The sequence below is a fragment of the Mesoplodon densirostris genome, chromosome 9 (assembly GCF_025265405.1).
Source record: "Mesoplodon densirostris isolate mMesDen1 chromosome 9, mMesDen1 primary haplotype, whole genome shotgun sequence".
NCBI classification, from domain to species: Eukaryota; Metazoa; Chordata; class Mammalia; order Artiodactyla; family Ziphiidae; genus Mesoplodon; species Mesoplodon densirostris.
In genome coordinates this window covers 101,528,154-101,549,706 of record NC_082669.1, presented here as the reverse complement: position 1 = coordinate 101,549,706, position 21,553 = coordinate 101,528,154, and the positions used below count along the sequence as shown (strand labels likewise).

General features: G+C 45.2%; 1 protein-coding gene across 1 annotated transcript in view; it reads left to right on the top strand.

Moving 5' to 3' along the window:
• The first annotated feature begins 10,989 nt into the window (after positions 1 to 10,989).
• Positions 10,990 to 21,553, top strand: part of DENND11 (DENN domain containing 11) — a 45,818-nt gene continuing 35,254 nt past the window's right edge. Inside the window, exon 1 of the mRNA XM_060108218.1 lies at positions 10,990 to 11,257. Coding sequence (XP_059964201.1) covers positions 10,990 to 11,257 — 268 coding nt within the window. The remainder of the gene's footprint in view (positions 11,258 to 21,553) is intronic.

Here is a 21,553-nt window from a genome sequence, read left to right as displayed (position 1 = left end):
CAAACTACTAGGGAAACAGGTGGATTCTTTAATTTAGCATGGCTTTAAAAATACATATTCGCCAACTGGGAACAAGCTCATTATTGGAAAGAAATTATTTTCACTCTTTTCCACCTACCATTTAGAAATATCACCCTCTCCCCCAGTTCCCACCTACCCAGTGGCTAGCAGCAGTTCCTTAGAATTCAGTATCACCTGGATATCATAATGATCCTTAAACAGCCGCTAACATGTCTTGGCTGGAGTTCATCGCCCTAATAGAGACACACCTGAGATCGCTGCCAGACACACCCGTCCTAATTCAGGCACCTCCACACCCTCCGCCCACCCCCAGGTATTAGCAGTTAAAGCTTTTAGGGAACCGGACACACTTTCACACTGAAAAAAAGAAAGGTAGAAAGATCAGCAAACAGAGAAGCAGATATATGTATCACTTGAAAATGACAATTACTTGGGCCCCAGATGCCTTATTTTGTAAAATATGTTTTCTTACTGTTTAGATATCTTTAACATACATTATTCAATTTCTTTCTCAGAGAGGCCCCTATGGATAGGGGGGGAAAAAAAGCTCTTTGAAGAAAAAAAAGGCACCAATATCACTTTGTAGGAGAAACCATGTGAAAGGCACTACATGAAAAAGGAAAATGATGTACATGAGCCCCTGGTGCCCTCAGGGGAGACTCTGGAGGGCCTGGACATGAGGAATTATTTACACGACAAATGTGGACCCAAAGAGAGATGCTGAGGATGAGTTTGGTCTTGACTGAAACAAATCCAATGTCCCTTCTCTTAATAGTCTTTGGTTACCCATTGCCTGTCACCCATCTTCCATCTTCTCTCTCTTCACCAATCCCTCCACCTCTTTTTTCTCACTCCTTTCCCGTTTCCCACCTGAACTCACGAGAATGTTAATCCAAGTGAAGGTAACTGGGGTGGGGGTGATTGTGAAAGTGTTTCTGCAGCTAAACGCCTTCTCATGCCCCAGCTTCTTGTAGGTGTGCACACCACACAATCCTTCCTTTGTCCTCCCCCAGTCCCTCTGGCCACACAAACTTTCCAAATCACTCAACAGGGTAGCTCACGGCTCACCTTTGTCAGAGACTCGGCATCCCACAGGGGCCAAGGAAAATAGAGTCATCCACAGGGAGGGGAGGCCGGTAAAGAAATTCCTATTAACTGAGACTCTGGGCTTCGGAGTGAGTTTCTTGTTTACAAACCAGCAGGCCATGTGATATAATTCCTTCACTACAACCTTGGTGCTGATCAGTTTCCCCCTCTCAAGGCTGTGGCTAGTCACCTCTCCAGGCCAGCTAGAGGCTGGCTCTGCTCTCAGGCAGGATGGGACCAACCTGAAATCCTCTGACTGTATCACGGGCCTGCAGCCAGGGCACAGGGGCTGGTGTATTGGGTGTTACCCAGTAGGCCAGGTTGGTTTTTATCATCACCCCTGCCTTTCCTCTCTGCCTTGCTAGAATTCTCAATTACCTTTACTTATGACTGCACTGTTTGCCTAGGGAGGCAACTATGCCATCGTGATGACCAACAGATGATTGTGGCTAAGGCTTCAGAATAAGAAAGGTTTAATAACAAGTACAAAAAGAATATTCCCTATTTGGAAAACAGAACAATGAGTATTGGGCAGTTGCCGACCTTGATGGCCCAAGGGAATCCCTGGAGGTGCACATCTGGCCTCTTGCCTGCAGCCCCACTATTTCTGGTGTCATGTTTTACTCTTTTCTGTGTCCTTAGCCCCTTCACATTGTGAAAGATCCCGTCTTTGCTCCAGTGCATGTTAATACCACAGGCATCCATCCCAGGCACAAAGCTTAGCATCATAGTTGAGATGAGGTGTCAAAAGGGGAACCCAAATAACCTGTGACAATAAGAGGAAAAGGAGGGAGGATTTTTCCCTTAATGTGGAACACATGTGGGTGTTCCATAAACTTTTTTGTTTGTTTGTTTTTGCCGTACGCGGGCCTCTCACTGTTGTGGCCTCTCCCGCTGCGGAGCACAGGCTCCAGACACGCAGGCTTAGCGGCCATGGCTCACGGGCCCAGCCGCTCCGCGGCATGTGGGATCTTCCCGGACCGGGGCATGAACCCGTGTCCCCTGCATCGGCAGGCGGACTCTCAACCACTGCGCCACCAGGGAAGCCCCATAAACTATTTTTGAATGGACTCGGGAAAGTAAAATTAATGTATCTCATTTTGTCTAAAATACTCAGTATTTGAATTTTTTGAAGGTGGAATGTTGTTCATATTGATATAGGGATTTCTGCACAGCAGGAAGATAATGTTCCCAGGAGTAAGAGGTACAAGGAGGAAGTCAGCTTTGCATCTTAGGACTGGGTTCCCCAAACCGTGTGCTTGGGGGAAACTCTCCTTCTGCAGACACTGCTGAGTGATGAGAAAGCTCCTAGACTCAGAGCTCCGCTCTGACCAAACCTCAGTTCTGAGGCCTCTGAGACACTGATGGGAAGCACAGAAGCAGGAAAATCCAGCTAATTCAAATCGAATTCACAAGAGGTAGAAGCTTGTATTCACCTTCGAGGTAGACCGTTCCTTTGCAAAAGTAAAGCTAAGGCCGTGGGAAATGAGATATTTGAGGGTCTGTTGCTCCGAGGAGGGACGTGCTAGCCTGATTGTCTCCTCAGTTAGGAGGGAGAAATGTAAAAAATGCTTGGACGAGCCAAAGTGAAGCTCTACCACACTATTTATTGAAGACTGAATTAAGACTGATTCATTCCAGACTCTGAAAAAATACCGATGCTGGATTATGATGTATTTGACGGGACTGCCCCACTGGGAACCACTGGGAGGTCTGGTTTCCCAGATAAGAATTGGACACTTTTACTGCCAGGCTTAATGGGAAGCTGGCAGATTCCAGGACAGGAAGTGAAGACTTGAAGCCAGCTTAAGCTGAAAGCAACTCTCTGGGCTTTGGATGGTTGGGCCTAGAATCTGAAGACCAGAGACACACTTGAGGGAACTCCAAGATGGTGGAGGAGAGAAGTTGACCTTTATCCCCAGAATGTGCCCTGTAGAGGCAACAGTGCAAACTCAGTGTTCTCAGACAAGGGCCCATGGACCTCATCAACATATGGAGGAATCAGCTCCAGCTCACTGAGGAAACGGGACGAGGAGGCAGTGATATCTCTCAGGTCCCTCCTACTTCAAGCCCATCGTCTTCCTTGTCCTCATCTTGCTCAGTCTCTCATCACAGCCGGAAGTGTTTCTCAACCCCGCAGGGCAATGTTTGCAAAACCTTAGAAAAAAGCAGAACATGTCATCACCGACGTGTATTGTTCAGCTCCCTGGACAGATCCACCAGCCACAGTGACGGTGAGCACGTGCTGGGCCTGGACCCGTCCCATCAAGGGTCTCAGGTGCTCCTGACTCCTAGCAGCTCTCTTCCTGTGACAAGGGTGGTCAGCAAAGCCAGGAACCGTGAAGGAGACCTTCTCTTGATCTCCTTCCCACACCAGGAGAGAGTGCACAGAAGCAGCGGCTGCCAGTCGCAATCAGTCTAGTGATAATTACAACAATCATAAACAATATTCACTAGCGGTACTTATATTTGGCCACCACATTTCTTCTTTTGAAGTCCTTGTACATCTATGTCTAATGAGTAGCATTCCCAGCAGAACAGAATTCCAAGGAAAGACTGTGGGCCAGGTAAGATAAAGCCTGGAAGTCATCTCAAAGCTTATGAGTCTATCATGAATACTTTTCTTCTTGTTGTTTTGCTTTTTCTTGTGGAAATGTTCAAACACACCAAAAGTAGAGGAAATATAGTATAATGAGTCCTGATGTACCAATAACCTAGCTTCAAAAATTGGGGGCAGTTTTACAGTCTTGTTTTGTTTACATCTGCAAATTTCTTGGGGGTGGGTGCTGGAGTATTTCAGAGCAGATCACTGATAACATGTCCTTTCACCCATGAATACTTTGGTGTTGTTAGTAAAAATCCTTAATCTATTTATTTGAAATCTACTATATAACTATGTAATGAGTAATCAGATTCTAATGAATTGCTTCTCTTGCCAGAGTTTTCCATTTGCTAGAACTAGAGGATAGTCATCAAAATAGCTGTTATAGGGCTTCCCTGGTGGCGCAGTGCTTGAGAGTCCGCCTGCCGATGCAGGGGACGCGGGTTCGTGCCCCGGTCTGGGAAGATCCCACATGTGGCAGGGCGGCTGGGCCCGTGAGCCATGGCCGCTGAGCCTGCGCGTCCGGAGCCTGTGCTCTGCAACGGGAGAGGCCACAACAGTGAGAGGCCCACATACTGCAATAAAAAAAAAATAGCTGTTATAATAGAGATATACTACTTGTCCACTCACAAGACAGTATTCTTCTTAGAACAGGTACAGAGTTCTAACCTCATATCCCAATAATTTAGAGATGGTTGATATACTGCCCATACTTTAAGGAGCTGATAGTTTAAAATGATATAGATTTATTAGTCTGATCTTTTCTCTATGGGCCACAGTTAGGAGAATTTAAGTGGCACTTGACCATTCCCAGGTTCTCTAAAATTAGAGCAGGTACAAGTTGCCTATGTGACTGAGTCCAAAGCCAGCCCTGCAGCCACAAAGGCGAGATCTCTGTCTCCTCTGTCTCTTTCTCTCTCTCACACACACAACATACACAACACTTGCGTGCACGTACACACACACACACACACACACACACACACACACTCACTGCTTTGTTGTTTTTGGTTTTTTTTTGCAGTACGCGGGCCTCTCACTGTTGTGGCCTCTCCCGTTGCGGAGCACAGGCTCCGGACGTGCAGGCTCAGTGGCCATGGCTCACGGGCCCAGCCGCTCTGTGGCATGCGGGATCTTCCCGGACTGGGGCACGAACCCGTGTCCCCTGCATCGGCAGGCAGACTCTCAACCACTGTGCCACTAGGGAAGCCCCCCACACTCACTGCTTTAATGGGAAGAAATTAGTAGGGATGGAAAAGACGTTCTCAGAGCTGGACCTACTGTACCTCAATCTTGACTCATTCCCTTTCTCTGCTCTGAGGGGTGGGACTCAAGAAGTCCCAAGGAATTTGTCAAACATTCTCAGTCATTTCTTCACACTTCTGACCCAATTACAAGATCCCCACACTAAAGTTTTGCATTCATAAAACTAAGAAAGGCAAGGTTTTAATGATTTTTTTGAAGTGTGATTAGGAATGAAAGCTCTTCCACAGGAGGTGACCAGCAGAAACTCTAAAGACAGAAACTTAAAATATTAGTCTCTCAGAAGAGAGTGTGGGTATGGGGGATTGGAGGAGAAGGAGATTGCTACTCATTATACGTCCTGCATGCAATTTGATTATTTAATCTTTGCCATGTATATATATGCCAAATATATATATATTATATATATATATATATATTTAAACCTGTCCAGAGTGTGCTTGAATCACTTTGCTCACTCCTCTTCATTTCCTGACCTCTGAACTCTGGAGGTCCCTGAGCTCAGTCCCCCAAACTTTTCTCTGTCTACACTCACTTCCTTGGAACATCATCCAGCCCATAGCTTTAAACCCGATCTGTAAGCTGGTGACCTTTGAATTGATATCTGCATCACATACCTCTCTGTTGAACTTCAGACTTGAAGCTACCAAATCAAATCTCCCTCTGGTTGTCTAACAGGCATCTCAATCTCAACACGCCCGAAAACAAACTCCTGATCTTTCCTACCAAACCTATTCCTCCTGCAATTTTTTCATTTCCCAGTAAATGGAAACATACCAAAAATCTGTGAGTGATCGTTGACTACTCGCTTTCCCTGCAGCTGTGCATCCAATCTATGAGAAATTCTTTCAGTTCTCTCAGCCTCCTACTACTGGCATCCCCTGCTTTCCCCCAGCCCCTCTCCACCCAGCAGCCAAAGGGATCCTCCTAAAATGATCCTGCACTCAGATCCTCCAGGGACTCCCATTGCACTCAGAATACGGAGCCCACCCCTCTACTAGGCCCCCAGGGCCATAGGATCCACCCCACAACCTGTCTGATTCCTGCTACCCGCTCTCTGCTCTAGTCTCCTCGCTGTTCCTCCAGACGCCGAAACCTTTCCCATGTGTCTCACTCACCCCATCGCTTCCTTCAGTTGTCTGCTCACAGGTCATTTATCAGAGAGGTCTTCTGCATCAACCCCATCACCCATTCTCTGGTCCCTCACCCTGTTTCACATTTCTTCACAGCACTTACCACTACATCATATATTATATATGCAATGGTTCATTTAAAAAATTCTCTCCCTCATCCCAGCCCCAGTAGAATCTAAATTCCATGAGGATAGGGACTTAACTCTTGCTTGATGCTGTTTTTCCATTACCTGGAGTAAGGCTTGGCACACAGTAGGTGCTGTGAATCAAGGCACACACTATGTGTCCTATGTACCCTTATGATGGACACTACCACAGAATGGATACCTTTTACGAGGTTTCAGATGTTTAATTTCCAACTCCATTGCAAATTTCAGAGGCCTAAAAGGGAGGGATGTGTGGATTTTAAATAACTTAGTAATTTTGAATATATATTCTATTCTATTAATCCCTACACCATTTATGGCTCAACCGGAACTCAGCGTCTGTAGTATGTGATTTACTGTGCTTTCAACTTGGATCCTGCCAACAAGTGCCCAAAGCGCAGATGATTCAGTGCAGATGGGGCTGACGTTATAGTTGTGTGGCTAATGTATAAAGTAAATGTGTCTCCTCCATTCACATTCTAAATTTCACCCCGTTACACCTCAGCTTGTCCCACAATCTGGACTCCTGTTTGGACCACTGGTATTTGCCCTGGTCCACTAATTATGCAGACTGATCATGGAGGCAGAACAACCTATTCCTCACATGGATGGAAGACTACCTGGCCAAATAAAATGGCTTAGTTATATAAAGGTGTTGACCCTCCTCCAGTAAATATGTACAGATGACCCTTGAACAGTGCAAGGGTTGGGCTCGACCTTCGGCATGGTCAAAAATCCGCATGTAACTTACAGTGGGCCCTCTGTATCTGAGACTCCCCTGCATCCGTGGGTCCCCATCTGTGCTTTCAACTAACCATGGATGGTGTAGCACTGTAGTGTCTACTACTGACAACCCACGCGTGAGTGGACTCGCGCCCTTCAAACCTGTGTTGCTTAGGGGTCAACTGTAATTCTCATGCAGTTTCGAATGAACAAAGATCACATTTTTTTGAAACTGGCTAAAATGATTTTAAGTTTCACATGGAAAAATCATTGTCAAAGAAATAGCTGAAGGTTTTTTTAAAAGAGTAAACAGAGAAGACTACCTCTCCTAGAAATAGAACTTTAAATTGTATGTAGAATAGGCAGGTCAGTGGTGAAGAATATATAGCTTAGTAAATATCAGTAATATTAAAAATTTTAGGGTCTCACGTCCTATCACATATCAATATAAACAATGAATAGATGAAGAGATCAAATGTGGAAAATCAATCATAAATAACTAGAAGAAAATAAAAGTGAAGGTTGATCAAATTTCTGGGAGGGGAACAACTTTATAAATGTCAAAGCAACGTGAGAAATCACAAAAAGAATTGATAAGCTTGATGACATAAAATTTAGAACTTCTATATTTCATAAAGCAATTAAGCAGCATTGAAACCATACAGTAAATTGGGAGTAATATTAACAAAAATGATGCCAGACAAAAGATGATTCTTACTGCATAAAGAACTCATGCAAATTGATAACAATTCTTCAGACAGTGTCTTCAGGCAGTGCTCTGAAGAGGAACCACAAATCACCAACATATATTTCGAAACCATGATTAGATTCAGTCACAAAACGTTAACTTAAAACAAAATGCCATGGTCATCTGACAATTGGCCAAAAAAAAAAAAAAGATTTTAAATGGCACTATCTAATTGGGACAAGAGGGAAATGAAACTGATGCCCTTGTACACTTGTGAATCAACAATTTGGCAGTACAATCAAAACATGGATACACCTTAATCCAGTCCTGCCGCCTCTGGCAATCTGTCATGTCAGCAGCCTGAATAGCTGATTGTACTTGCCCTGCCTGTCACCCCTTATTCTAGATTTCATTTTTTGCCTGATAGCTGCCTCCCCTGCTGGGCTATAAGCTTGATGCGAAGGGATGTCTGTTTTCTTCACAGCTGGACTGGGCATAGAATAGGAACCTAGTGTTAGTTCAGAGTGAAATTTAGGCACAACAAAAAAGGGAAGAGCTTGATTGTCTAACAATGAGAATGGTTAAGTAAATAAATTTTCAAACACATACAAGAGAAGGAATTAAAATGATGCATATAAAACTTTCTAATAGAATGGCAAATTGTTCACAGTCTGATATTAAGGGGAAAAAAGAATACAAAATTGATATACAGTATGATTTCAACATGTAAACACAGAAAAGAAAAACAACTAAATCTATCATTTATTTTAAGATATACCATTATTATACCATTATTTTTACATGCCACTAAGAATAAAAAAATGCCCATGATGGGGAGTCTAATATGATACCCCCTACACAACTTTGCCAAGTAAACCTCCCACGCAGAGAGGGCCAGGCAAGGAAGACTGCTTGTCTCAACTTTGTCATCGGGTGCAGAGAAGAAAAAAATCTCATCTAGGAATTAAAAGGCAGGGCTCGCAATAGCTTGTATTTTGAATTCACACTACCAGCGTGGCCCAAAGAACCTCCAGAAGAGAATTTAACTCAGAGTAGTCTCTAGTTGGTGGTGCCTCCAGATGGCTGACAAAAGCAAACACAAATCTCCCTTGTGAGACCCGGATCTCAGTGGGGCTGGCAGCAGTTATAAGTTGCCATAGCAATCCTAACAAGTGAGAAATTTTGCATCCTAGAACTGATGAGATAGGATAAGCAAAACCTTCGCAGGGGCCAATTCAGCGGTGAGATGATAGATCAAAAATACTTTTATATAATGTACTTTATGTACATTGTATTTTTATTGTAGAGATATTTATATAGTGTAGATATATTTTATATGTTTTACATAATGTAGATATATTCTTTGTAAAAGTGAAATAATTTTATTTTAAAATTTAGACATATGGGATTCTAGGGGAACTCATTAAAAAATTTAACATTACCCGAGGGTCTCTGAATGTGACCAGCCTTCATTTCTTGCTGCCTTTAACACTAGTTTCCCACCAGATCTATTCTAATAGCTAAGTTCAATTAATTCCCTTCCTATCATCTCATGAAATTTAGTAGACACAGAGATGATGAATCTGATGGTCAGGTACAGGGCCTCTCTCAGTCTGTGAATGTATGTCAAGCGGAGTGTCATCAGCATCATTAACATTTTTGAACACCCACTATGTGCAAGATACTAGGTTAAGCCTGGCAGGAGGGGGCCAGCTGTGCAGAGGTTTAAGTCTCTACTTTCATTCATTTGCTTAGTTGACAAATATTTGTTGAGCACCTGTTATGCAAGGCACTAGGGTCTGAAGATTGACCTGATGGCTGGTGAGCTAGAACACATGCTTAAATGAAGATTGGAAAAGGCACTAGGTTTAGGGTTTGGACATTTGGGTCTTCTGTTTATACAGAAAATTGATTGAGATGGAGATTATGAGTTTATTTCTTCATATATATATATACAGCTTGAGGGTATTAAACTAGGGAATTCGGGGCTGGGGTGAGGCTCACACAAAAGATCAGGAAAAGGAAGTCCCTTGGAAAAAAAGGAAAGTCAGACTAAAGCTGATGGCTTTGGAAATGGATTAAGGATTTTTTAAGAGTTCCCCATTTTATATTTAGAAGTAACATTTTGAATGCCTCACCCCTTGGGGTAAATCTGGTGGTTAAGTAATCAGAGGAGGTGGGAAAAAGAAATAGAAATAGCCACTAAAATAATGAGAAAGAATGAAGTGAGGAGAGAGACTTGTTCAGACACCCAATTCCTCCAAGGTTCAGGAAGGCTTGGGGTTTGCCTGCCCTTAGAAGGACACTAGGCGTTACCCGGGGGGTGTTGATGAAGAGTGATATCTGTGTACCAGACACGCAATGATAAGATGATTTAACCCCCCTTCCCAAGGAGATCATCAATGACTGCCCAAGGCTGCTGCTTCCAGACAAAAATCTATGACACAACAATAAATGAATCTATGCAGCATTTTACCCTGAAGAATGCAGACTGCTTTCATCTTGGCTATATTTATCAACGTCTCCCCCACCCCCCAAGGGCAAGTAAGTGACCGTCGTCCACCACTCTCTGTAGAGACTAAGTCACTGAAACGGATGGGGAGCCCCACGCAGGGTCCAGGAAGGCCAGGGCCAGGCACTATCCAGCTCATTCAAGGGCACACTGACTGGGTGATACACACACAACTACTCCAGGCCGGACACCAAAGCCCATAGCTTCAGCGGATCAGGCCACGTCCCAAGCGCAAACAACGCGGGCAGCCGGGGCTCCCCGCTTCTGCTTCACTCCCAGCACGGCGGGAGCTCTGAACACACATCCAGGGTTATGTAACACCTATCTGTCACGGTCCATATGGCCAGGGGACTTTCAAAATCATGCTGGCGTATAACAGTTCACGGTGGTACAGTCATCCCACGGAATCCTAGGTGAGAAGGCACAGGTAGACAGATCCAAGTGGCTGCGCGTCCATGTCACCGCACTTTTCCTATCCCCGGGCGCGCAGATGCATCCGTGAAGTCTCAAACCAGGCACGCAGTTCAGCGAAGCCCGTAGGGAAGAACGCCCTCTCGGGCAGGGTCGGAACTCCGCCGAGCTGGGTGGGAGGGAGGCGGGCACGGCGCGGCGCGGGGCGGGGCGGCACGGGGAGGGGCGGGGCGGCCGGGGCAGGTGCGGGCCTGGGGCGGCGGCGGCGCGGCGTGAGCGCGGAGGCCCGGCCGGCCGGCCGCCCGCCCTCCGGCGAGAGGAGTTCCCGCAGCCCGCCCCTGCGCCCGCCCCTCGCCGCCCGCGGCTCCTCCTCGCCGCCGCGCCGCGCCTCGCCTCACCTCGCCATGGTGGAGCGGGGAGACGCGGCGCCGCTGCTGCGTTGGGCCGAGGGCCCCGCCGTCTCCCCGCCGCTGGCCCCGGCCCCGCAGGCTGGAGTCCGGGGCTGGGGCGGCGGCGGGGGCGGCCGGGCGGCCGCGGAGCCGCCGAGGAGGCGGGAGCCCGAGGAGCTGGGTCCCTCCCAGGTGCTGCTGCAGCCCGGGCGTCTGGAGCTGGGCGACGTGGAGGAGGACCAGGTGGTGGCCGTGTTCGTGGTCACCTTCGACCCCCGCTCAGGTGAGAGCCGCTCCGAGACCGCGGGCGGGGAGAGGGTCGCCGCCCACTGGGCTTAGGGGGCGGCGGGGGAGGGGCTCGCTGCGCGCGCACCCGCACACGTGCAACCCCCTCCGCGCCGACCGGGCTACCCTGGGCGAGCCCGGCGCCCCCGGGAGGTCGGGGCGTGGGGCTTTGTTCCCTGCGCCCCTGACCCCCTCTCGGTTGCGTCCCGCTGCCTCTCAGCGGATCCCCAGCCCGCGCGCCCGTCCCCACAGTCGTGTTTGCGCTTCTCCGGTGACAGAGGATCTCGTTTGTGGCCATAGGCACGCTGGCTTTTGTTTTCGTTTCGGGCTCGGTTAAAAGGTTTCTCCCGAGAAGAGGAGGAACGCCCCCCAGGTGAATTCCGTCCGAAACTGATCGTCCTCAGCTTTCATGGTCTCTGCTTCCCGCCCTTGCTCCCCATCCCTCCGTGCACGGTAACTTTGTGAGCGGCCAAGTTTACTCTCTCTGACGGTATTATTTTGAGGAATTGATGCCTGGAGCATTAAGGGGTGGCACTGAGGCATTAAGCTGGAGACCGATGAAAAGAGAAGCCTCCTCAGGTAGGCTTTACCCTGACCATCCAGTAAGGAAGTGTGCATTTTACTGGTGAGAGAATTCATGGGGTTCAAAAGTGAATGAGTAAATACCTCCCTCCGAGAGCCTTAGGTAGTCGGGGAAGGACCCTGCTCTCAGGATTGGAGGGATGAGAGCTGTAGTCTTGGTTCTAGGGTTTAAGAACGCCCAGGTGTGTCTTTCTATCCTAACTCCACGGAGGTTGCTGGAATGGGGAGTGTTTATTAGGGGAAAAAAAACCAGAACAGTTTCTTTCTGGAGTTTCCTTCCTGGTCTGGCAAGGGTGAGGTGTGGAAGCCATTCTGAAAAACTTGATACTGTGCGCTGGAGTGGGAGGAAAAAGGGTGAGGGTCTTGGGATGGCAGAAGATACAATCCAGGGAGGATTATAAACCAGCAAGACCCAGGAAGAAGTAGGAACAGTGGGGAGACTAGGCCTTTCTGACTCCTGTCTGTTCCTTGGCCCCATCCCAGTGGGTTTGAAACATTTTTGACTGTGACCCACCATATGAAATTCATTTTACATACCAGTCAGTGTGCTCACATACGTACATACGTAACTGAAACAGAAGTTTCATGAAACGGTATTAACCCCTTTTACATGTAGTGCATACTGGCATTTTCTATTTTTCTTTTTCTTTTTTTTTAATACTCATCACATAGGCTGGTTGACTCATGTATGGTTGGGACTCCCAGACAGAAAAACTGTTCTTTTTTTGACCAGAGTAACCTTTATTGCTAGACAAAAGCAGATACTACTTTGTAATTAATAATATTCCTTATGCCCTACCCCATGACCTACATACAGTAAATAGATGTGAGCATGAGATTCATTCTGGAAAGTGTTTAAGAGTAACTAGAAGAAATGGAGAGAAAGCGCTAATAGGTTCTGATTTAGCAGTGGTCGCTCTGGCGGTAGAGCCTAGAGAGGGGAAGAGGAGAAGGAAAAAAAAAAAAAAATCCTACACTAACCACAGATGGAGTTAATTACATTGAAAAGCACCACAGAATTGGAACCCTCCCCCTGCCTTGTCAATCACAGCTGGTGAGCATGATTTTGTGGGTATGTGTAAATGGAGTATTTGTGGGTACGTGTGATGTGCACACACACACGCACAAGTATGTACTTGTAATGCTTTTCAGATTAGGGTTAGTGTGGAAAGAAGGGATTTAACTGACACTTGGACACTTGCTTTGTGCAGGCATTTTACTATAATGGTTTTTCTTTTTTTTAAATTTATGTTTATTTTTATTTATTTTTGGCTGTGTTGGGTTTTCGTTGCTGCACACAGGCTTTCTCTAGTTGAGGTGAGCGGGGGCTACTCTTCGATGCGGTGCGCGGGCTTCTCATTGTGTTGGCCTCTCTTTGTTGCAGAGCACGGGCCCTAGGCACGAGGGCCTCAGTATTGTGGCATGCGGGCTCAGCAGTTGTAGCTCGCAGGCTCAGCAGTTGTGGCGCACAGGCCCAGTTGCTCCGTGGCATGTGGGATCTTCCTGGACTGGGGCTCAAACCCGTGTCCCCTGCATTGGCAGGTGGACTCTCATCCACTGCGCCACCAGGGAAGTCCCCTATAATGGTTTTTCATCTAATTCTCATCACCATTGTAATTTGATGATTGTTTATAACCAAGGATGATTAAGTAACTTGGAAATATTAACTAGCCAATAAATACTTGACTCCGAGTCTGGTTGTCTTTCTAGAATACAACACTGCCTGAACCTCTGGCCCCTAACTTTTTATCCTACTGGGTGCAGAGAGGGGAGAGGCTGAGAAGGAGTGGGGGAGGGGAGAGAGTGTGTTTTTAACTTTGGTTGATGGTTTTGTTTTGGTTTTTTTTTGGAAAGCTGCTGTTTCCTGCCCATAACTCTCTTGTCATCTTCTCAGTCCTAATTGGCACTTTACTTCCTGTAAAAAATTGTGATCGTACCTATAGCAAGTAAAAATTATATGGTGCAGTATAATTCTAAGAGTAGAAGATGGAATGAATGAATGCTACTGGGGTTCCCAGGGCTGCAAAGGTCGACACTAGGACAAGGGCCTCAGAGAGCCCATGGAGTGTCCCTTGGGTGAAGGTTGAGGAAATCACGGTCTGGAGAGGGGAGATGGAGGCCCTTGGATGCCCAGTGAGCAGGAGACGTCGCTGGAGCCAGACTTACGTCTCCCAGTTTTAATAGTTCAGTGTCTTCCTCATTCTGCTACAGAGGCAGGTCTGCTATGTATTATTATTATTATTATTATTATTTTTTTTTTGGTACGCGGGCGTCTCAGTGCTGCGGCCTCTCCCGTTGCGGAGCACAGGCTCCGGACGCGCAGGCTCAGCGGCCATGGCTCACGGGCCCAGCCGCTCCGCGGCATGTGGGATCTTCCTGGACCGGGTCACGAACCTGCGTCCCCTGCATTGGCAGGCGGACTCTCAACCACTGCGCCACCAGGGAAGCCCTGTGTTATTATTTAATCTTGGTCCACCAAGGCTTTTGCCTTCCTTAGCCCATGATACCCAAAGTAGTAAAGTGAATACTGGCTTCTTTACCCAAATCAGAACATATCACAGAAGTTCTTCCATGGGAGAAACTGTCTAGTGTTTCTGCGCCTGCCTGTCTGCTCCCCATGTCTCTCCCAGCTGTGGCCTCAGTGTCCTTCCCCAGGAGTTCCTCCCTTCTCCCCAAACCTCCCCAGTCACCTGCTGCCCAGGCCATGGGTATTTCATTCATCTTCCCACCTGGTATAGGGAACTGTTGGCACATGTGCCTGCGAGAGTACAAGAGGGGATGGAGGAGGAGAGAATCCACAGCCGTGGGTCATCTGTCCGGGTGTGTGTGGTCTGGGTGCTGAGAGAGGTGTGAAGGAGGGGTGGATCCTGGTTACGCGCACATTCACACGCTCCTGGGCAGGGATGTACTCAGTGATGCTCAGACCGGTGAATGGGAATAAGAGTAATTCTCCTATATTTTTGGATGCTAATTTTGGGTTGGGCATCTGTAGAAAGAATCAGAGGAGAGGCTGGGGCCATAAAGAATGTTATTTTCATCGGAGTCACGGTTTGAAAATTATGGTTGTTGGATCTGCCGATGTTGTGAGGTCTGTAGGGGCTTCAGGGTCAAGTGACGCAGAGGCTCGCTCTCTCACACACACTCTCCTTCCCCGTCTCTCTCTCTCACTCACTCCCTGCCACACTCAGTCTTTATCTGGAGCAGGGAGTCCCTGGGATGGTGGTGGTGCCGGCCGTGTGGGCTACAAAGCTGCTATTGAAACCAGGCCCAGATGCCGACGATGGGAGCCAAGTGGGAGAGGTTGGCAGCCAGAATACTGGTTTTTCATTGTGTCCAACCCATTATTTAGAGCTTTGGGTTTTAATTTTGATTCTCTTCTTTGGGTCTCTAGTAAAATTTTCGTTCTTTTGTCTGCTTAATTAAGGGAAAAGTTACTGTCACGCTTGGAAATCAGCCTGCTCCCCCATCCCCTCTATGAAGGTGACATAGCTGGCTCGCCATGTGACTGAGGGCTTGTGAGTGGGCCTGGGGTAGGTAGAGCTCTGGATCTACAGTGTATGACACCTGTGAATCAGCCTCACTGGACTGTTTCTTTATAAGAGATTCACTTTCAACAGCTGCATTTTCCCCAGAGTTATCTTGTGAGTGTCTGGGGGAAATTCCTATGCTGTGCGTGTTTGTGTTGGGATGGCTGAGAGGAGGAAAACCTGCTGAGGTTTGTAAGATGTCTCTTTTTCCTTTGTTCTTCCTGATTAGGGATGAATTACCTGTGCCTCCCTCAACCTCTAGCCAGTGCCTAAATTACATCTAAGCCCCTATTTAATTTAGTGCATCAAAATGCTCCTGTGTTCATGTTAAATGAACGTAGTATTCAAAATCACTCACATACACTAATTTTAACCCCCATACATTCTGCGTATAGTCAGCAGAATACAAGCATTTTCTTTTAAACAATGGAGATGTGGAGGCACAGGGAGACAGGGCCAGGTGTAGCATCTGAGGCATAACTTGGAGGGCTGCCCAGGTCATCTGACTCATGCAAATAATAAATGGCTCCAGCCACTGGTGGGAAAGTGACAAAGCAGAATGAGAATGGAATATTTGGAGCGCCATTTTGAGTCTCAAAGAGCAGTCCTACGAATGGCCAGCTCAAAGAGGCCAGGAGAAGGCCGGTTCTGATAGCCTAGGCAAAGAGGCCAAGAGAAGGCCGGTTCGAATGATTAACTCTGCCGCGTCCTTTCTCCGTAGTTTCTATCAGATGTCAGTGGAATACAGCTGTGGTGAATTTCATTAATTCACACATTGGCAAACTCTTTCTCAGGCTGTTGGTGATTCACCTGCTTGCGGTTTTCAGGGAGAAGACAGTTGGTGACCATCTGCAGGGACTTCTGTTTCTCCTCTTGAAAGTGGATGGAAACTAGAGTAGGAGTGGGAATCAAAACAACACCACTTACTGAGTGCCCACCGTGGACCAGGAACTAGCTAATCCTTTCAACAATCTTCTCTGTAATGACGAGAAAAACAGAGGCACAAGGCAGTTAAGTCATATTAAGTCACAGAGCAGAGAGGGGCAGAATTCCTATGCTTCTTCCCACATCACACCACACCACTGCCTGGCGCAAAATGATATGGGGCCCGTGAAATGGAAAGTTTCTTCCATGTAAAATTAATGCATTGGAATTCAGCCATGGATTGGCATATGGCTGACTTGAAATCACCAGGATGAATTTCTTCCTGCCTCAGGTTTCTTTATACTGACTCTTTCTTCCTTTGCTTTGGATATACTCTCATCCTAGGCGGTGGTAAGACAATTCAAAACTATTTCAGACCCAGAGTTGAGTGATGTGGGTTGTCGACTTTTCTGGCGTTAGAGTCTGAACCATATAAGCTTCTGAGGTTTCTTCCATCTCTGGGATTTGGGGGCCTCCTGCAGAAGTGGGGACCACAAGTACACCTGGATTCTTGCCTTTATTCAGGGCTTGTGTGTATGCCGATGGGCAGAGCTGATGGAAAAAGTAAAAATCAGCGCACATGTTGGAGAGGGGAGAACTGGTACAGAGCTCCACTGTTGAGGTCAGAGGAGCCGTAACAGGACCTTGAGCTGAGGCAGCCACTGCTTATGAAATCAAGGGCTCAGGAGGAAATTCTTGATTGGGAACCGCCCAACTCGGAGGGAGAAAAGGAGGAAGGGAAGCCACGTATTTCCCATTAGACAGATTATTTCGGTTCAAGATCATTGCTTTCTCCATTTTGAACATTCTGAGATCAGCTTTCTTAACAGGCAGCAGCAGTAGCAGCTAATATCTATTCTCCCTGGAGAAACGGTGGCTGATGAATTCCAAATACGCTTGGGGGTGTGGTCATTTCACATTGCAACAGAAATAGAAGGCAGAGGCAGCCCTGTATGTAGATAGGACAGAGTAAATCACACCTAGCGTAGGAGCTTGTGAAACATCAGCTCTGGGAGTCCCTGGCACACAGGGCCACGAGGTTCAGACCATCTCTGCGTCTACAGCCAGGCTCGGCATTGCCCTGTGGCTTCCCTGGGTACCTGAGCCGCCAACTCAGTAATCTGTTAACCCACGTTCCTTTGCCTGAGCCCAGAATCTGGCACTGGGCTGCCAAGTTACGTTCCACCAATATTTACTGAATGACTGGCTGAATGTACACAAAGCAGATCGCCACGTTTGTTCCTCGTGCGGTCATGTCCATCCCTCCTAGAGGCGAGGCAGGGCCTGTGGGTACCTGTGATGGGCCCAAGGCGAGGGGGGACATGGAGATGGAAGGAGAGCAAGTCAGGAAATAAGGCACTTGTCAGTGTTGACTCCTCTCTTTGATTGCCTACCCCTGGGATGAGCCCTTCTGTTCAATCTTGCCAGGCCCCAGCTCCCTGGCTGGGTTCCTAAAGTGTAGTGAGGAAATTTGGAAAACCAAATGGCTTTGAGTGTGAAGGCTGAGCCTGAGGTAGGTAGCATTCTGTGTGAGGTTTTTCTGGCCCTAAGTGGCTCACGACAAGGATTGTTATTTCTGCCAAATCACTTTTCCTTTAAGCCTCTTACAAGTTTATATATAAACGGGTTTCTAATTTTTGAGACTGGTGTACTATTTCTGTTAAAGGATGACCTTTAGCCATCATGCTGTTTCATCCTCTTAAATATAACACATTGTCTCAATTATTTTTTGCTTTTGCAAAGTCCTTTATGCTTAGCTTATGGTTTTTTGCATCTCTGTTATTTCAGTTCTGTTTCTTAATTCATATGTTGAAATTTTTTAATTTAATTTTTTTATATTGGGGTATAGTTGATTTACAGTGTTGTTAGTTTCAAGTGTACAGCAAAGTGATTCTGTTATACATATATCCATTATTTTTCAGATTCTTTTCCCATATAGGTTATTACAGAATATTGAGTAGAGTTCACTGTGCTGTACAGTAGGTCCTTGTTGATTGTCTATTTTATATATAGTAGTAATCCCATACTCCTGATTTATCCCTCCCCCCACCACCTTCCCCCTCTGGTACCATAAATTTGTTTTCAAAGCTTGTGAATCTGTTTCTGTTTTGTAGATAAGTTCATTTGTGTCATATTTTAGATTCTACGTATAAGTGATATCATATGGTATGTGTCTTTCCCTTTTTGACTTAATTCACTTAGTATGATAATCTCTAGGTCCATCCATGTTGCTGCAAATGGCATTATTTCATTCTTTTTTATGACTGAATAATATTCCACTGGATGTATTGATATGTACCACATCTTCTATATCCATTCATCTGTCAGTGGACATTTAGGTTGCTTCCACGTCTTGGCTATTGTAAATAGAGCTGCAGTGAACATTGGGGTGCATGTATCTTTTTGAATTATGGTTTCCTCCAGATATATGCCCAGGAGTGGGATTGCTGGATCATATGGTAGTGCTTTAAGGAACCTCCAGATGGTTCTCCATAGTGGTTGTACCAATTTACCTTCCCACCAACAGTGTAGGAGGGTTGCCTTTTCTCCACACCCTGTCCAGCATTTATTGTTTGTAGACTTTTTGATGTTGGCCATTCTGACCGGTGTGAGGTGATACCTCATTGCAGATTTGATTTGCATTTCTCTAATGATTAGCGATGTTGAGCATCTTTTCATGTGCCTATTGCCATCTGTATGTCTTCTTTGGAGAAATGCCTATTAAGATCTTCTGCCCACTTTTTGATTGGGCTGTTTGCTTTTTTGATATTGAACTGCATGAGCTGTTTGTACATTTTGGAGATTAATCCCTTGTCAGTCACTTTGTTTGCAAATATATTTTCCCATTCTGTGGATTGTCTTTTCATTTGGCTTATGGTTTCCTTTGCTGTGAAAAAGCCTTTAAGTTTCATTAGGTCCCATTTGTTTATTTTTGTTTTTATTTTCATTAGGAGGTGGATCCAAAAAGATATTGCTGCAGTTTATGTCAAAGAGTATTCTGCCTATGTTTTCCTCTAAGAGTTTTATAGTATCTGGTCTTACATTTAGGTACTTAATCCATTTTGAGTTTATTTTTGTGTATGATGTTAGAGAATGTTCTAATTTCATTCTTTTACATGTAGCTGTCCAGTTTTCCCAGCACCACTTATTGAAGAGACTGTTTTTTCTCCACTGTATATTCTTGCCTCCTTTGTCCTAAATTAATTGACCATAGGTGCGTGGGTTTATTTCTGGGCTTTCTATCCTGTTCCATTGACCTGTATTTCTGTTTTGTGCCAGTACCATACTGTTTTGATTAGTGTAGCTTTGTAGTATAGTTTGAAGTTAGGGCACCTGATTCCTTCAGCTCTGTTTTCTTTCTCAAGATTGCTTTGGCTATTTGGTGTCTTTTATATTTCCATACAAATTGAAAATTCTTTTGTTCTAGTTCTGTGAAAAATGCCATTGGTAATTTGATAGGGATTGCATTGAATCTGTAGATTGCATTGGTTAGTATAGGCATTTTGACAATATTGAGTCTTCCAATCCAGGAACCTGGTATATCTTTGCATCTGTTGGTGTCATCTTTGATTTCTTTCATCAGCATCTCATAGTTTTCAGAGTACAGGTCTTTTGCCTCCTTAGATAGGTTTATTCCTAGGTATTTTATTTTTTTGATGCAATGGTAAGTGGGATTGATTCCTTAATTTCTCTTTCCGATTTTTCATTGTTAGTGTATAGAAATGCAAGAGATTTCTGTGTATTAATTTTGTATCCTGCAACCTTACCAAATTCATTGATGAGCTCTAGTAGTTTTCTGGTAGCATCTTTAGGATTTTCTATGTATAGTATCATATCATCTGCAAACAGTGACAGTTTTACTTCTTTTCCAGTTTGGATTCCTTTTATTTCTTCTTCTTCTGTGTTTGCCATGGCTAGGATTTCCAAAACTATGTTGAATAAAAGTGGTGAGAGTGGACATCCTTATCTTGTTCCTGATCTTAGAGGAAATGCTTTCGGCTTTTCACTGTTGAGTATGATGTTAGCTGTGGGTTCATCATATATGGCCTTTGTTATGTTGAGGTAGGTTCCCTCTGTGCCTACTTTCTGCAGAGTTTTTATCATAAATGGGTGTTGAATTTTGTCAAAAGCTTTTCCTGCATCTATTGAGATGATCATATAGTTTTTATTCTTCCAATTTGTTAACAGGGTGTATCCACTGATTGATTTGCAGATACTGAAAAATCTTTGCACCCCCGGGAAAAATCCCACTTGATCATGGTGTATGATCCTTTTAATGTATTGTTGGATTCAGTTTGCTAGTAGTTTGTTGAGGATTTTTGCGTTTATGTTCATCAGTGATGTTGGCCTGTAATTTTCTTTTTTTGTGATATCGTTGTCTTCTTCTGGTACCAGTGTGATGGTGGCCCCATAGAATGAGTTTAGGAGTGTTCCTTCCTCTGCAGTTTTTTGGAAGAGTTTCAGAAAGATAGGTGTTAACTCTTCTCTAAATGTCTGATAGAAGAATTCACCTGTGAAGCCATCTGGTCTTGGACTTTTGTTTGTTGGCATTTTTAAAATCACAGTTTCAATTTCAGTACTTGGTGATTGGTCTGTTCATATTTTCTGTTTCTTCCTGGTTTGGTCTTGGAAGACTGTACCTTTCTAAGAATTTGTTTATTTCTTCTAGATTGTCCATTTTATTGGCATATAGTTGCTTGTAGTAGTCTCTTTTGAGTGTATATCCGTGGTGTCAGGTGTAACTTCTTTTTCATTTCTAATTTTATTGATTTGAGCCCCTTCCCTTTTTTTCTTGATGAGTCTGGCTAAAGGTTTATCAATTTTGTTTATCTTTTCAAAGAACCAGCTCTTAGGTTCATTGATCTTTTCTATTTTTTTCTTTGTCTCTGTTTCATTTATTTCTGCTCTGATCTTTATGATTTCTTTCCTTCTACTAACTTTGGGTTTTGTTTGTTCTTCTTTCTCTAGTTGCTTTAGGTGCAAGTTTAGGTTGTTTGAGACGTTTCTTGTTTCCTGAGGTAAGACTGCATTGCTGTAAACTTCCCTCTTGGAACTGCTTTTGCTACCTCCCATAGGTTTTATATCTTCATGCTTTCATTGTCATTTGTCCCTAGGTATTTTTAAATTTCCTCTTTGATTTCTTCATTGATCCATTGGTTTGTTGTAGCATATTGTTTAGCCTCCATATGTTTGTGTTTTTGCAATTTTTTCTTGTAGTTGATGTCTAATCTCATAGCATTGTGGTTGGAAGAGATGCTTGG